Source organism: Rana temporaria, chromosome 5 (assembly GCF_905171775.1).
Source record: "Rana temporaria chromosome 5, aRanTem1.1, whole genome shotgun sequence".
Lineage (NCBI taxonomy): Eukaryota > Metazoa > Chordata > Amphibia > Anura > Ranidae > Rana > Rana temporaria.
In genome coordinates, this window is record NC_053493.1 from 333,608,048 (window position 1) to 333,625,780 (window position 17,733).

General features: G+C 39.0%; 1 protein-coding gene across 1 annotated transcript; it reads right to left on the reverse strand.

Annotated features, from left to right (window-relative positions):
• Positions 1-879: 879 nt before the first annotated feature.
• Positions 880-17,323, reverse strand: TCF24 (transcription factor 24). Its single transcript, XM_040354356.1, has 2 exons — positions 16,830-17,323; positions 880-2,190 (listed from the first exon to the last, which is right to left on the reverse strand). Exons 1-2 carry the CDS (start codon positions 17,274-17,276, stop codon positions 2,083-2,085), a joined length of 555 nt encoding a protein of 184 aa, XP_040210290.1. The 5' UTR covers positions 17,277-17,323; the 3' UTR covers positions 880-2,082.
• Between the last annotated feature and the right edge of the window lie 410 nt (positions 17,324-17,733).

Sequence of the window (17,733 nt, forward strand, 5' to 3'; positions counted from 1 at the left end):
GTAAATTTCAATCTGGTAGGTTGGCAACACCTTATTGGTTTAGAGTAGGGCTGCAACTAACGATTATTTTCATAATCGATTAGTTGGCCAATTATTGTTTCGATTAATCGGATAATAGCCTAAAAATAAAATTTTTACTTTTTTTTGGGCCAATTTGTTATTGGGCAGATTACAAAACACAAATTGCATTTACATGGCATATTTCTGCATAGTACGCAGGTTCCTGGTCGCAGAGCTAATAGAAGATCGTGCATGAAATATACACCTAAAGTGTTCGTGTATAGATGCATTTGGATGTGTACAATTCTAGAGACTTTACAATCAGAAAGGAAGCTGTATGGCCCTATTGATTCCTATAGGGCTGTATTTAGATGCATACAAAACTATAGGCGGTATACATCTAAACACAGCATTTTAGATGCCCTTGTGAATGAGCCCAAAGTTCATTTAATTGTTGCTTCTAAAGCTATAAACATTTCCATTCCACCTAGTATAATAAATGTGAAAGCAGTTATTATAATGAGCAGCCATAAAGTGGGTATGCCTGTTTTGTTTGGCGACAGTAAAAAGGGCAAAGTACATAGGTGGGCTTATAGGAGCAGATGGAATTCAAGGCGTCAGTAAAGCTGGGGGCTCTAAAAAAGAGTTATGTAGCCCTATGCTGTGTCACCATAAAGCTAGATTCGGTTGATCTGTATTACTTCATGCATCCTCTGGAAATTAAAACAGTTCATATAAATATGTTCCCTGTGTATGTCACTGTTTGGCTAGTTAAATAGCTTTTTAAGGGCCTTGTTACACTTTTTTTGTGAGCTAAAACATTATTTTTTTTGTGCTTAGAAGAACTAAACTGTATATGATCACCACAAACTGAAAAAGCTATTTAATACATTTTTATTATTCAAAGCAAACTCACCCATCCATTCATTCATGCCACCTTGCATTATTTTGATGAGAAATCACTTTAAAAAACACCCCTTAGCATTTCTAGTTGCAGCCATCTTGAGTAAGGGCAGATGATTCTTGTAACATTTACTTCCTGGAATCCATCTGCCCTTAATTAAGGAGGGTATGCTTAGCTAAGAAAGCCCACCCTGCCCTCCTCCAAATGAAAGAAAAAAATGCCATGAAAACACCTGCGATGTATGACATCATTTTTTGGCCTAAGTTTGAAACAAGTCAATATAATATAATTTCCTATCTATATACAAATGCTAGCAGCATAAGGATTAAAAACAATGAATGTTGATTGAGAGAGTTTAGTTCTGCTTTGAAAAAACGCACCCGCAGCATTTTCAGGAACACAGCACAATTCACAGTATATATTTTGTGGTGCACTGTAGCTTAGGTGCATTCACAGCTACTGTATGTCTGTATTGGGGTACCATTCTAATGTCACCACAATGAAGGACGTACCGCGCATTGCTATAATCTATGATAAGAAGCTTGTTTCTGCATTGCACAATTGTGAAGCCAGCCTAAACGCTGAGTTGCCTCCTCTGAGACATACAAACTCCCTTTGCAGAAATCTTGTTTATATGAAATCTTTGTACTTGATCGACACTGATAGATCATTTATATAATGCCATTGGCACTTTATGCGCAGGGAAGGATGAGCTTATTTTATATAGCTGTTATTTCTTCTGAAATTACAACATTTTGTACATGTCAGCTTCTGCTTTAAAGTAGTATTTTTTTATTTTTTATTCTGATAGATCCATTTTAATGCTCATCCTGTGCCTGCCCAAAGTATTTAGGTTACACATGTACCCAGTAGCAGTAGTTACCACCTCTCCTCTTATTGCTAAACCACTAAAATGTATAATATTCTATCTACATACATTAAAACATTTGTCTACCACCTTTGAATGAATGTCTACTATAATAAATACATTTACATGTCAATGTTTGAGTTCATTCACTGGAAGGTGGTGTCATTTATACAAGTCTTTCAATCCAATAAAGAACTGTTGGAGAGATCTTGGTAGGGCACTAGGCAAGAAGTCCCAGGTAGAATGTTTATAGGCAAACAAATGCAGAGCTGTCTTTTACTGCATCCTGTAAAATGTCCTGGCCTTAGCTCTATGAGCGTGGGGTGTTCTCATCTTGATCCTGGTTCTCAGACCCTGTTGACTGGTGGAGGAACTGCCCCGAGGCTCCAATGTAAAGTCTGGATCTCATGGGCCATTTCTGTAAGAGAAACAGAAAAAATATGTAAATCTTACTTAAAAACAATCCACATTATAGCTACTGTATGTAATAGCTCTTAGCGCAGTCCACGTACCTTACAGGCTCTGAAAAGCAGCTCAAATCTTATTGAAATATAATTGTACAACAAACAGTATGGGATATGCATGGTGTATGAGTATACAATGGGGTAGATTCACGTAGATCGGCGTTTCTTTATGCGGGCGTAACGTATCCTATTTACGTTACGCCTCCGCAACTTTTACAGGCAAGTGCCATATTCTTAAAAGAAAGTTGCGGCAGCGTAGCGTAAATAGGCTGGCGTCAGGCCGCCTAATTCAAATTGTGAAGAGGTGGGCGTGTGTTATGTAAAGTTATGTAAATGCGCCGTCCGTGGAATTTCCCAGTGTGCATTGCTCCAAAGTACGCCGCAAGGACATCATTGGTTTCGACGTGAACGTAAATGACGTCCAGCCCCATTCACAGACGAATTACGCAAACAACGTAAAAAATTCAAAATTTTACGCGGGAACGACGCCCATACTTAACATTGGTACGCCGCACTTACGCCACCATATAGCAGGGGTAACTTTACGCCGGGAAAAGCCTAACGTAAACGGCGTAAATGTACTGCGTCGGCCGGGCGTACGTTCGTGAATTCGCGTATCTAGCTGATTTACATATTCTAGGCGTAAATCAGCGTACACGCCCCTAGCGGCCAGCGTAAATATGCAGTTAAGATCCGACGGCGTAAGAGACTTACGCCGGTCGGATCTAATAGAAATCTATGCGTAACTGATTTTATGAATCAGGTGCATAGCTACGACCGGCCGGACTCAGAGATACAACGGCGTATCTGGAGATACGCCGTCGTATCTTCTCTCTGAATCTACCCCAATGTATTTAAATGTTCCCTGTGTGATGAGCTGTCTGAAAAAAGATCTAATGCCCCGTAAACACGATCAGAATTTCCGTTGGGATAAACTCTGATTTTTCTGACGGAATTCCGTTCAAGCTGTCTTGCATACACACTGTCACACCAAATTCCGACCGTCCAAAACGCGGTGACATACAACACTATGACAAGCCGAGAAAAATGAAGTTCAATGCTTCTGAGCATGTGTCGAATTGATTCTGAATTTTCAGTCGTAGTTCTATACAGACGAACAGAATTTCCGATATAATATACAGCTCCGACCGAGTTTCTGGCTGAATTCTGCCGAGAAACTCGGTCGTGTGTACGAGGCTTAAGTCAACAGCATTTTGTATATCTATCTACATTCATACATAAATATAAGCAAAGAAAGGTAGTATGCAGCTTCTTCATCTTTTAATCCTTGCCCATGTGCCAGTTTATGCTTGTGCCACGATTGCTGCCCTGGGTTTCCTGTTTCAGAGTGGTTCCTTTCTCTTGCAGCACCCTATGGAGCTACCTTTGCATACATGGACTAGAGTTGTGTCTCCTTATACTATGAGCATACATAGAAACACACATATCGTATAGCCTAAGATGGCAAGGCACCACCCTGCTCCTTACCTGCTGCAAACTAACAGACTGACTCAAGACTGCACTGTCCATGGTTATGCCTTTCTTGTAAAAATCGGAAGCTAAGGGAAGCACACTGAGAGAGCAGGAACTAGCAATACTAAAAGTGGTAAACTGCAAGTGCTTGAGTTAGAATTATAGCAAAAACTGGGAAATGTTTAGTTCATTGTGCTCGGTGTGTTAGGCTAAAAAATTCTTAGGGATTCTCTTGTTAAAAAATAAAAATTCTGAGGGTTTGCCAGTTGACTTTAGAATGATCAAAATTCAGGCCTTTAGAATGAGTAGTGGCTTAGTGGGTTTACAACTGGACAAATCAAGAAAAAGAAGGCCAGGGGACCTATATTTAGGCAAAGGTCACAAGAAAAAAGTTGTGTAATTCCTTCCCTAAATAAATATAACTTTTAATATTTATATATATATTATTATTGTTATTCAGGATTTATATAGTGTCAACAGTTTACGCAGTGCTTTATATATATACATACACACAGACATTATATAATATATTATATGCTGTATACACAGACAGCCATGTACAAAAAAGTCACATAGTAAAACACAAGTGATGCATTTAGGTCTTAATCATAGCAATATACTGTATATCATTATGTTTATGACTCCATTAGGTTAAAATGCGTCAGCCATGTCCTACTATGTGGGATCTTCAATAAAGCACTCTTTGTTTTTGAATCCACAAACGGATCCATCTTGTTCTTGCTGTGGCTTGGGAGAAGGAGGCAGTGCAGTCTACTCATTTTCTGTTATTGCTTGAATCATCAACATTAACATGTAATTATCATTTTGTAGAAAGGTAGTATACATGTTTGTGCTCCCAAATGGTGTAGTGTTCCCTGACTCTAATTATGTGTCCTCTTCTGCCTGCAAATTTCTGTATGCATTGGCACTCCACACCAGACACCATAGACGTGGCAGGCATTACCAAACAGATAGTTCTAGACCGCCACACTATTAGTAAGTATAATGTGAAAAAAAATAAACAGATTTTCCTATATTTTTTTTCAAATGTCAATTTTGCAGTATGTTCATTGAGATTTGATAGATATGGAATTTCAAAAATACCAAAATAGTTGTACAGTATTGGCAATATCAATATAGTATCAAACAAATTAATATATTTTGTACCACGGAAAACACAATGATTTAATCAGGTACTAGTTCTCAGTTTTTAATTTCTATGGATTCAGCTCAAAAATGTAGTAAAAATATACAGAAATAACACAAAGATCACTGAGCAGGTTAATGGATTTAGAATGCAATGTTGTACTGTTTGAAATTTATTGTCGTTAAAGTGGGAAAAAATATGGAATTTAGTAAAACACAAATCAGTGAAAAATAAAATGCTTTATAGTATTAAAATAATCTAAGTTTAAAGATAAAGTAGAAACTTGGGATAGGAGTAATCAAAAGTGTGTAAGAATAAAATAAGTAGAATGTATGTATAAGAGGGTATATTCGTAAAGATGTATTATGTCTATCTTTGTGAAAAAAAGAAAAATATTTAAAATAAAGAATTGAAAAATAAAAATAAAATGCTTTTTACAGTTAAAATGTTATAATAATCACTTTACAGCAGGCGTGTTAAACTCAGATGAAACAGTGGGCTGAATTGTGTGAAATAAAAAATCAAAGGACTGCATTTTGTCCACTGCGGGTTGCACCTACTTAACATCATACTTCAGAAATGTACATTATAGTAAAATAAAATTGCAGTTTACAATATTTTATCCATAATATGGTATATTGGTACCGGTATGTTACAATTTTCAAAAAAGTGGAGAATGTAAATGATTGATCAGTCCTTCGATTAAAAGGTTAATTTCAGGAAAACAGATATGTTAACCGAAAACTGTCATACGCAACTCTACCCCAAATACCAAAATGTAATATAGCTGCTATTTCCTTGCTGGCGTGAAATGAACATGGACCTTGTATATATTACATCTAAGAAAGATTAATGTAGTGTAATGTGATACCATCATTATGAAGTCTATATTAAATAAAGACATCACTTACAATATTTCCTTATTAAAAATAATACTTTGAAGTGGAGTATGAATTGAATGACAATTATTTTATTCCATCACTAAAAAATTAAGATGTACAAAAACCATATCTAAGAGGAGTTTTGTCAGCCCAGTGTTTAGTCTTTATAATTGCCTAATTATAAAAAATGAGCTCTATAATGACACAGGTCGAGATTTTCTTTATTCCCAGAGTAGTTTGTAAATCTCTTTAATTTATCAGACATTTTGCTTTGACATAGAATCTGTGGAGGAATAACTGAACTCCTGCACATGAATCCCATGTTGGCCAATAAAGATGGCTGCATCCCAGCTCCTTGAAGACGGTGCGTATTGCATACTTTGGTTCCAATTTAATAATATAAAAGTCATACTTCTGTTTTGCTGATACAAATTCTGCTCCCAGTAGCGATTTTTGACTTTGCCTACAGGACCCCCCTCTTTACTGCACCTACACATCCCTTCACACTAAACACTCTTCATGCATCCATTGCTTTCACCACCTCACCTGTGTTCCTTACCTCCACTCTTCCCCTGCTCTCACTATCACACCTAAATGCCTAAGGTTTTGTACATGTGAGCGTACTTAAGCGTACTCACACCATCTGTGTTCAGGGACCCGCAACATGACCCTCACACGGGTGTACACTTAGCTATGTCCATGTGAACAAGGCCTCAGGCCTCGTACACACGACCGAGTTTCTCGGCAAAAAACAGCAAGAAACTTACTTTTCGACGAGGAAACTGTCGAGGATCTCGTCGAGCCAAAAAGAGAGCATGTATTCTTTTTCCTCGACGGCAATGGAGAAATTTGGCTCGCCGAGATCCTCGACAGCCTAACAAGGAACTCGACGAGCAAAACAATGTGTTTCGCCCGTCGAGTTCCTCGGCCGTGTGTACGAGGCTTTATAGTTAAGACTTACTTAAAATAAGACTTACTTAACCAGTTAAGCCCCGGACCAATATGCAGCCTAAAGACCCAAGGTGTTTTTACAGTTCGGGACTGCGTCGCTTTAACAGACAATTGCGCGGTCGTGCGACGTGGCTCCCAAACAAAATTGGCGTCCTTTTCCCCCCACAAATAGAGCTTTCTTTTGGTGGTATTTGATCACATCTGCGGTTTTTAGTTTTTTCGCTATAAACAAAAATAGAGCGACAATTTTGAAAAAAATGCAATATTTTTTACTTTTTGCTGTAATAAATATCCCCCAAAAACATATATAAAAACATTTTTTTTCCTCAGTTTAGGCCGATACGTATTCTTCTACCTATTTTTAGTAAAAAAAATCGCAATAAGCGTTTATCGATTGGTTTGCGCAAAATTTATAGCGTTTACAAAATAGGGGATAGTTTTATTGCATTTTTATGAATTTTTTTTTTTTTACTACTAATGGCGGCGATCAGCAATTTTTTTCGTGACTGCGACATTATGGCGGACACTTCGGACAATTTTGACACATTTTTGGGACCATTGTCATTTTCACAGCAAAAAATGCATTTAAATTGCATTCTTTATTGTGAAAATGACAGTTGCAGTTTGGGAGTTATCCACAGGTGGCGCTGTAGGAGTTAGGGTGCACCTAGTATGTGTTTACAACTGTAGGGGGGTGTGGCTGTAGGAATGACGTCATCGATCGTGTCTTCCCTATAAAGGGAATGACGCAATCGATGCGCCGACACAGTGAAGCACGGGGAAGCCGTGTTTACACACGGCTCTCCCCGTTCTTCAGCTCCGGGGAGCGATCGCGACGGAGCGGCTATAAACAAATAGCCGCGCCGTGGTCCCGGATCGCTCCCCGAGCGAAACCGACCTCCGCATGTAGCGGGGGGGGGTCCCGATCGGACCCCCCACCCGCTAATAGGCGAGGACGTACATGTACGCCCATGTGCCTGTACGTTCCATATTGTGGACGTATATGTACATGCGGGGGTCGGGAACTGGTTAAAATGTGTGGTCTTCTTCCTTGGAAATGCTATTTTTTCCTGGTTTGACCAGTCCCCAAACCAGGTGTCTCCTTTAGCTAAAAGAAAATATAGGAACCAATAGGTTCCAAACTCTCGCAAATCAATGACCAAAAAACAAATAAACTATAATTTAGAGCTGCGTGTTGTAAAGTGTATAAAACACCTAAAACGGGAAAAGAAACAAAGGAACTGCGCTCTTATATCATAAATTACATATCAAAAATCACCACAGTGAATAAAAAAGTCATCTCATCCCATCATCACCCCAGATAATGCCTTATTAGGAGAAATGCGTCGGGAAGGGCTCTGCTGATGCCACTGCGTTATTTTGATCCTATTTGCTTTTACTTGTCTTCTCAAATGTGAGTGACCATTTTATATTTTATTTAATAAATGACCAATTTTTAAACGGAATTATACTATGTGGCCCAATTTCTCTCCTTAACATATGTTACACTGGGAGGATTTGTGTATGAAGTAACGTTGCTTAAACCTATAGTGGATACCCATTGATGTCAATATAGTGGAATATCGTCGCCTGGTCTCACTGCCTGGCCCCATTGGAAGCTGTGCTTGCTGTACCTCTCCCTGGGTGTGTTACACCAACAAGCTCATTCGATCCTTCATGCCCAAATTTTGAATAACACAATTTTGTTCAGTCAATGATTGCGTTATATTATCACTTTGATTAATCATTTACATCGTTTTCATATTATGTGTGCAATTTAATAAATGTATTAAGTATAACACGGAGGTTATATGTACACTTATATCTTTTGAGCATACCGAGAGTAATATTTTGAGCGCCGCACTTTCTCTTTTCCAGTTGTAATAAAAAAATAAGTCTTCATTTGAGACATAAATACATTAAAATTGTGAAGTCCATGTATACATCCCACATGTGAATAACGTCCTCAGTGAGTGTAGGCTGTCGGTGCATTGTTTGCCCCCCCCAAGAAATATACCACCAGCCACGACTGCTAGCCATGACATTTTCAGGACAAGCTTTTTAATTGTAATTCTTTGTTGTTTGACCTCAGAAGGAGGGTATATCTAGAAAGATTATCCTGAAAATGTAACTGTTAGTGCAAATAAAAAAAATATCATGGACAGTAGAGCTGCACGATTAATCATTAAGAATCGAGATCATGAATAAAAAAAAATAAAAAAAAAAGAAACGAGATCGCGATTCTTTCCCCCTCACAATCTTAACAAGGCATTTTTCAGATTCTATGCAGAGTTCTCTGTTCAAGCTGACAGCTGTAAAAAAAAAATAACAGGCAGTCTGCCAAGTTTTACAACATTCCTCAGCCGCTGAGCTAAGACCCCTTTCACACTGAGGCAAATTTCAGGCGTTTTAGCGCTAGAAATAGCGCCTGTAAAGCTCATGAAAACTTCCTCCCATGCATTGCAATGGGTGCTTTCATACCCAGACAGTGCGCTTGCAGGACATTAGAAAAAGTCCTGCAAGTAGTATCTTCGGGGCGGCTTGGGAGCGCTGTATACAGCGCTCCCAAAATGCAATGAATGGGTAGCGCTTCTGAAGCACCTGAAAAGTGTTTCGGAAGTGCCAAGCGGTAAAGAGATGCTAAAACAAGCTGCGCTATACAGCTAACCGTCGGCCCTTTCAGTGTGAAAGCAGCCTAACTATAAACATTGGAATGTTTTGTTCTTTAGATCAAAGGAATGAACGTCAGTCTGTAAATGAGGAAATTTTAACTACTTAAACACTAAACCTTTTTCTGACACTTGTTGGTTTCAAATTAAAATCATTATTTTTTGCTAGAAAATTACTTAGAACCCCCAAACATTATATATATATTTTTTTTAACAGAGGCCCTGCTAAAAAAACATTTTTCCCAGAATGGTGCAGTTCTAATGGACAGTACTCAATCTTTTTGCTCTCTGGTAAACATTAACGCAATAGAACCCAATCTGGCATTTTTCAAAGCTGGACATGCATCAAAATATTTCATTATGAATAAGTATTATTAAATCTAGCATTTACAGTGAGGAAAATAAGTATTTGAACACCCTGCTATTTTGCAAGTTCCCCCACTTGGAAATCATAGAGGGGTCTGAAATTGTCATCGTAGGTGCATGTCCACTGTGAGAGACATAATAAAAAAAAAAAATTCCAGAAATCACAATTTATGATTTTTTAACTATTTATTTGTATGATACAGCTGCAAATAAGTATTTGAACACCTGTCTATCAGCTAGAATTCTGACCCTCAAAGACCTGTTAGTCTGCCTTTAAAATGTCCACCTCCACTCCATTTATTATCCTAAATTAGATGCACCTGTTTGAGGTCATTAGCTGCATAAAGACACCTGTCCACCCCATACAATCAGTAAGAATCCAACTACTAACATGGCCAAGACCAAAGAGCTGTCCAAAGACACTAGAGACAAAATTGTACACCTCCACAAGGCTGGAAAGGGCTACGGGGAAATTGCCAAGCAGCTTGGTGAAAAAAGGTCCACTGTTGGAGCAATCATTAGAAAATGGAAGAAGCTAAACATGACTGTCAATCTCCCTCGGACTGGGGCTCCATGCAAAATCTCACCTCGTGGGGTCTCAATGATCCTAAGAGAGGTGAGAAATCAGCCCAGGACTACACGGGAGGAGCTGGTCAATGACCTGAAAAGAGCTGGGACCACCGTTTCCAAGGTTACTGTTGGTAATACACTAAGACGTCATGGTTTGAAATCATGCATGGCACGGAAGGTTCCCCTGCTTAAACCAGCACATGTCAAGGCCCGTCTTAAGTTTGCCAATGACCATTTGGATGATCTAGAGGAGTCATGGGAGAAAGTCATGTGGTCAGATGAGACCAAAATAGAACTTTTTGGTCATAATTCCACTAACCGTGTTTGGAGGAAGAAGAATGATGAGTACCATCCCAAGAACACCATCCCTACTGTGAAGCATGGGGGTGGTAGCATCATGCTTTGGGGGTGTTTTTTTGCACATGGGACAGGGCGACTGCACTGTATTAAGGAGAGGATGACCGGGGCCATGTATTGCGAGATTTTGGGCAACAACCTCCTTCCCTCAGTTAGAGCTTTGAAGATGGGTCGAGGCTGGGTCTTCCAACATGACAATGACCCGAAGCACACAGCCAGGATAACCAAGGAGTGGCTCTGTAAGAAGCATATCAAGGTTCTGGCGTGGCCTAGCCAGTCTCCAGACCTAAACCCAATAGAGAATCTTTGGAGGGAGCTCAAACTCCGTGTTTCTCAGCGACCGCCCAGAAACCTGACTGATCTAGAGAAGATCTGTGTGGAGGAGTGGGCCAAAATCCCTCCTCCAGTGTGTGCAAACATGGTGAAAAACTACAAGAAACGTTTGACCTCTTGTAATTGCAAACAAAGGCTACTGTACCAAATATTAACATTGATTTTCTCAGGTGTTCAAATACTTATTTGCAGCTGTATCATACAAATAAATAGTTAAAAAAATCATACATTGTGATTTCTGGATTTTTTTTTTTTTGATTATGTCTCTCACAGTGGACATGCACCTACGATAACAATTTCAGACCCCTCCATAATTTCCAAGTGGGAGAACTTGCAAAATAGCAGGGTGTTCAAATACTTATTTTCATCACTGTAAGTAACAAACATGTACACCGTGTTTGAGTAGAATGTCTGCATATTGGTACTATAAAAGACATGAAAAAATTAGCTACCAGATGAATGTTCTGCACAAGCTAAATTCTGATGGCACCTACAGTATATTGGTGACATGTGTGCTATTCTGGACATGCAAGTTTACCTCTCCAGTGCTGATTTTTTGTCATAAAGTATTAATTAATATCTAACACCATGAAGTAGATCTAAACCCAAGTAAAATAAATATATATATATATATATATATATATATATATATATATATATATATATATATATATATATTATACTAATGGCGGCGATCAGCGATTTTTTTCGTGACTGCGACATTATGGCGGACACAACGGAAAATTTTGACACATTTTTGGGACCATTGTCATTTTCACAGCAAATATTGCTATAAAAATGCACTGTTTACTGTGAAAATGACAATTGCCGTTTAGGAGTTAACCACTAGGGGGGCACTGTAGGGGTTAAGTGTGACCTCATGTGTGTTTGTAACTGTAGGGGGGCGGGGCTGGATGTGTGACGTCATTCATCGTCTTTCCCTATATCAGGGAACAGACGATCAATGACACTGCCACAGTGAAGAACAGGAAAGGTGTGTTTACACACACCTCTCCCCGTTCTTCAGCTCCGGTGACCGATCGCGGGACACCGGCGGCGATCGGGTCCACGGGTCCCGCGGTCACGGAGCTTAGGACCGGGTTGTGAGCACGCCGCCGGCGGCACGCTCGCGACTTCACGGCTGGGCTTAAAGAGACACGTACAGGTACGTGATTGTGCCCAGCTGTGCCATTCTGCCGACGTATATCAGCGTGAAGGGGTCCTTAAGTGGTTAATCCGGTATATTGCTGTCTCTACTGGCCTTTTCTTTTAACTGTGTTTGCCAACTGACAGCTGTCATCTCATTTTGTTACTTCTGTGTTGTTGACCTTTATTTTCCCCCAGCTGCCCCCTGCCTGGTACAGATATTGAACCTGTAGTGGTATTTCCCCTGCTCCGCTTGTCTAGGTGCTTCTGGTCCCATCAATCAGCCTTTTGCTCAGGTATGTAATAATGCACCTGATACAATAGGTTGGATTTACTAAAGGCACTCTCGACTCTCCAAGGGGAGTTGCTCTCACCTTCCCCTAATCCTAATAAAACGTGGTAAAGCTCTGCTGATTTCCATCATCCAATCATTTGCAAGCAAAAATGCTTTTATTTATTTTACTCGCACCTGTCTTAAGCCGGCCATTGATTGTTTGAATCTTCAGCAGGAACTGTCTGAAATCCGATCCATGTATGGGCAGGCTGAATGTACCCAAGCTGACCGATTGATCAACTTGGGTACAACCAGCCTGCCGGATTTTACATAGTCAATGTGTTCTTCCCCCCCCCCCTGCCAGGAGAACACAGATTCTTAGATTGTTATATGCTTTACAATTCTGAAAGAGGCAATCTGTTATAATCATTTTTACCAGATACCCAACACAAAAGAATACGGGGTTGATTTACTGAAGCTAAAGAGTGCAAAATCGAGTGCAGCTCTGCATAGAAACCAATCAGCTTCCAGGTTCTATTGTCAAAGCTTAATTGAACAAGCTGACGTTAGAAGCTGATTGGCTACCAAGCACAACTGCACCAGATTTTGCACTCTCCAATTTTAGTAAATCATTCTCAGTATGTCATCTACTGTACGTATATGTCATTGTAAGGAAGATATCATGACTGAAGTTGAAAACTCTTACTAAAAGTATGACTCTCTATTACAATTATAGAGGGTGAAGTGGTTTTGGCACTTTGTGGAAGAAGGGTGTCACCACTTTTGAAGATTTTTTATCTGCCATCACGGACTTGTTTGGGACTTTAGTCAGTCCTCTAAAAAAATGCTTATATACTCTTTTTTTGAGGTTTTAACTTATATGTTTTTTTGTGGTTTTGCTTATTTTGACTGTATTATTATATAATTTTTTTTTTTTTTTTTTGGATAACACTGGGGTAGCGCTGCACTAATTAAATTATTGTTATTGTTATGTAGTGGTGTGGAATCACGGTATAGGTGTTAGCTTGCAACCTATTATTTTATATATGTGACTGCATGGATTGATATTAGATTACACAATTTTAGGTGGACACATACTAGAATGTTTTCCACAGTAAAGTGAAAAAAGGTCCAAACTTTTACTGAAGAGGATTGCAGTAGGTGCAAATGACTAGAAAACTGGGGTAGATTTACTAAAACTGGAGCACTCAGAATCTGGTGCAGCTGTGCATGGTAGCCAATCATCTTTCGCAATAAAACCTGAAAGTTTCAGGTCCGATTTCAGAGCATATTTTTGACTGAATTCGGACCTGAAACAGACCAAAAGACGCATGGAGCTCCTGTGCAAATTCGCACCAGAGCTGCAGCGGAGATATCTGAACCGGCTCCATAGAGAGCCATTCACATTCTCCTGCTATTGCGTTCCCTGTATCCAATTCACAATAGTGTGAACCCATCCTAACAAAAGAGAGAGCTTTGTGTACTTCTCCTAGATTCAATCAAAACACAAGTAAGCAGGTAGAAAAAGAATCAGAAAGAAACGTAACCACTTGCCAATCGCCCACAGTATATATATATATATATATATATATATATATATATATATATATATATATCTATCTATATATAAAACTCAGTGTGTGTATGTATGTTCCAGCATCACGTCCAAACGGCTAAAGATATTAACATGAAACTTGGCACACATGTTACTTATATGTCAGCAACAAACATAGGATAGGTGGTTTAACCCTTACCCACCCCCATTTGCCATGGTCGGGGTTTTTCTTTAAAGTCCCATTCAACTCTATGGGAAATACATGTTACTTCATAACTTCCAAACGGCTGTACATATTTCGATAACACTTGGTCACATTTTACTTATATGTCCACTTAAACTATAGGATAGTTAATTTATCCCTTAACTACCCCCATTTGTGAGGGTCAGGGTTTTTGTTTAAAGTCCCATGCAAATCAATGGGAAATGTATGTTCCCACATAACTTCTGTACGCCTGGAGATATTTCAATAATACCTGGTACACATATTACTTATATGCCAAATAAAAATATATGACAGTTAAATTATCCCTTACCTACACCCTTATATAAAAGATGGGTATATTTATATTACTATGATTTTCCTCCCCAAAAGGTTAAGATAGGAAGACCGGGCAACGCCGGGTATATAAAATTACTTTAACGTTAAATATCGGTGTTGTGGCAGCAGCTAGATGAGTGCATATCAACTGACTCTAAGGTTATCACCAGTAGTGGACTACATTACAAGTGGTTACCCCTTCTCGTGACTTTTAAATAACAGATAAATATTTTAATCTAGGGGATAATTGGCTAATAAAATTATGGTTGTTTGTTATATTTTTTTTTTCTGATTTCATTTTTCTGTATTTGCTTATTTGTGTTTTGATTGCATCTGGGAGAAATACTCAGAGCTCTCCCCCCCCCCTTTTTTTTTGCTACATAGTATACTAGTTCAGCTTTTCTCAACCTTTTTACCCAAGGGAACCCCAGCTTAAAATGATTTCTACCGTTTACAGTACATTATAAAGATCAGTAAGTTACAGACATAATAATAAATAAAAGAATATGGCTACCCCCTCTACTAGGTTTATTCTTGTTAATTATCTGATATACCAACTGTAATAGAAGATGCTTTGAATGGTTGGGATTTTTGACATTTGCACCAGATAAAGCCAAGAGAAGGAACTTGGCCCTGCTTTAGCCTAATTTATTCCCCCAGCTATTCTACAACACATTAACTTTATATTTCTCTATAGGTTCATTCAATTCTATTCTCTTCATAGATGTCATAATTATATTATATTATTTCAATCAACTTAATTTCTCAATTACCTGTCGTCAAATGCTGCCATGGAGCTATGATTATGACACTTCATGTTACATAATCTTATCCTACAATCCGCTAGGTTATCTATTTTCATTTACATTTATTAAGCCTCGTACACACGACCGAGAAACTCAACGGGCGAAACACATCGTTTTCCTCGTCAAGTTCCTTGTTAGGCTGTCGAGAAACTCGACAAGCCAAGTTTCTCCATTCCCGTCAAGGAAATAGAGAATTTGCTCTCTTTTTGGCTCGTTGAGTTTCTCGACAGTTTCCTCAACGAAAATGTACACACAACCGGTTTTCTCTGCAAAAAAATATCTCCCAGCTAGTTTCTTGCTGGTTTTTGCAGAGAAACTCGGTCGTGTGTACGAGGCCTGAGAGTTACTTTCCTGAATGATTACGCCTTTTTCTGCTATACTATTGTACATGTTCCGTTAATGGAAAATCTATTTCTATTATATTTTTATTAATATTAGTATATGCTCTGTTAATGGAATTTTGTTTATAATTATAAAATTCAATATAATATTTGAAACAGTAAAAGAATATGGCATACCTAGAGAATCCACTCATTGTTGATAATTCTTGACACTTAAACCCTCTAATTTCAAAAATACTTTTACGTAATAATCACAAAATTAAGATGAAAGGTAATAATGAATGTCCAGAAAAGAAACATACAGACTCTCTTACATCATTGGTAAGTGAAGAGGTGCCTCCTTACATTGTTGGTGCCTTACAGACAGCTAAAAGGTTTCTTGGGGGTTATGCCACTGACTTTGCTAACTCACGTTGTCCCCAGAACTATGCAGGCATCATCAAATGAGGAACTGATCTGCCATGGCTTATGAAACTCTAGCAACATCTGGAGGAAGTCTATGGTTCAATGGAACCCTGGATGAGAATGGCAGCGACATTCGAATCACTACAGTTAGGGTAACATAGGTGTGCACAAACTATTGTATTAGGGTGTGCACCCTAAAGCTCAAACACACATGCATGTGTATGTGTGTCTACACATATATGATCCCGGCACATTGATCTCCCTGCTGGCACAGTAAAAGAGAAGAGCATAGTAAGAGGTAGATCTTTCACATGTTCCTGCTGCTACACAGAGCGATAATACTAATGTGTATGGGGTGATTAGGGTGTGCCTGGGCACAGCCGGCACACCCTGTGCGCACACCTTTGGTAATCATACATGCTTTGAAAATCAATTGATTCCACCTTCCACACTAACAGAGTTGATGGAGGAATCTCCACTGCTGGCTACTGTATTGAGGCAACCACAGTACCCACAGCTGCTTGAATATAATGGCATTGTGGAACAGTGACGGCATCTAATAGATATTATTCCACAGTGATAAACAGATTTTAAAATCAACTTTTGTCAAGCCAGGTGAATCTGAGAACGCCTACAATTAATTACTTTTCTTGATGCCTGGAATTGCTCTTTAAGGCATCTTTATATTTCATTGTTTCAATTTCAGTTTTCACTGGATTGTAGTTTTAATGAAAACAGTTACACACTATATAACTCAAAAATAGACAATATAACTCACCTTGACAGGATGTAGGTATCCATCTCCACTGTGTAAAGACCCAAGAAGATCTGGACTGAGGCTGTTGGAGCTGCTTGGGCTGGTGAATGGGTGGTTGTGGCTGCTCTCATCCTCCTCCTGGAGACTGCGGGTAAGGTGGGCAATGTAGGTTGTAGCAAGTATGAGAACATCCAGCTTGGACAACTTTGTGTCTGGGGGCACAGAAGGTAGTGTCCTCTGTAGCTCCAGGAAAGCGTGGCGTAAGGTCTGCACTCTGTTTCTCTCACGGGCAGCATTGGCAGCAGCTGGACGACCCATCATTCCATTCCCATTACCTCCTCCTGTCCTTGATTCATCAAGTTTTCCTCTTCCCAATGAATATTGTGAGTCTTGTTCAGAGCTTCCAGGTGACTCTTCCCTGACATGCACCAGTCTGGACACCAGAGGGCGTTGGACCTTCTCCACCATATCCACACAAGACACTATAATGCATAATTGGACATTATTATTATTACTATACAGGATTTATGTAGCGCCAACAGTTTTCACAGTGCTTTACACTCTAAAGGGAGGCAGTACAGTTACAATATAATAAAATACAAGAGGGTTAAAAGGGCCCTGCTCATAAGAGCTTACGCTCTATCAGATTGATTTATTAAAGGCATTCATATAGCACCGACAATTTATACAGCGATTTACGTACATATTGCAAATTCACATCAGTCATAAATACTAATTTGTTAAAAAGAAAAATACCACAAGTTTGGACATTTTAGCAACACAAAGCAGCTAGTTAGAAGCCATATTTGATTTGTATGACTATATTAGGCTGAAGAAACTTGTCTAAGTGCTATGGATATGTGTGCATTATTGTTCTGTTTGTAAAATTATTAAATAAAGCCTAATAAATACAATATTCCAATAA

Excerpts from the sequence above, each read along its gene's own strand:
- TCF24 (XM_040354356.1), bottom strand. The coding sequence starts at position 17,276 with ATGGTGGAGAAGGTCCAACGCCCTCTGGTGTCCAGACTGGTGCATGTC. Across the intron at positions 2,191-16,829 it reads GATACCTACATCCTGTCAAG|AAATGGCCCATGAGATCCAG; the intron begins GTGAGTTATATT and ends TTTCTCTTACAG.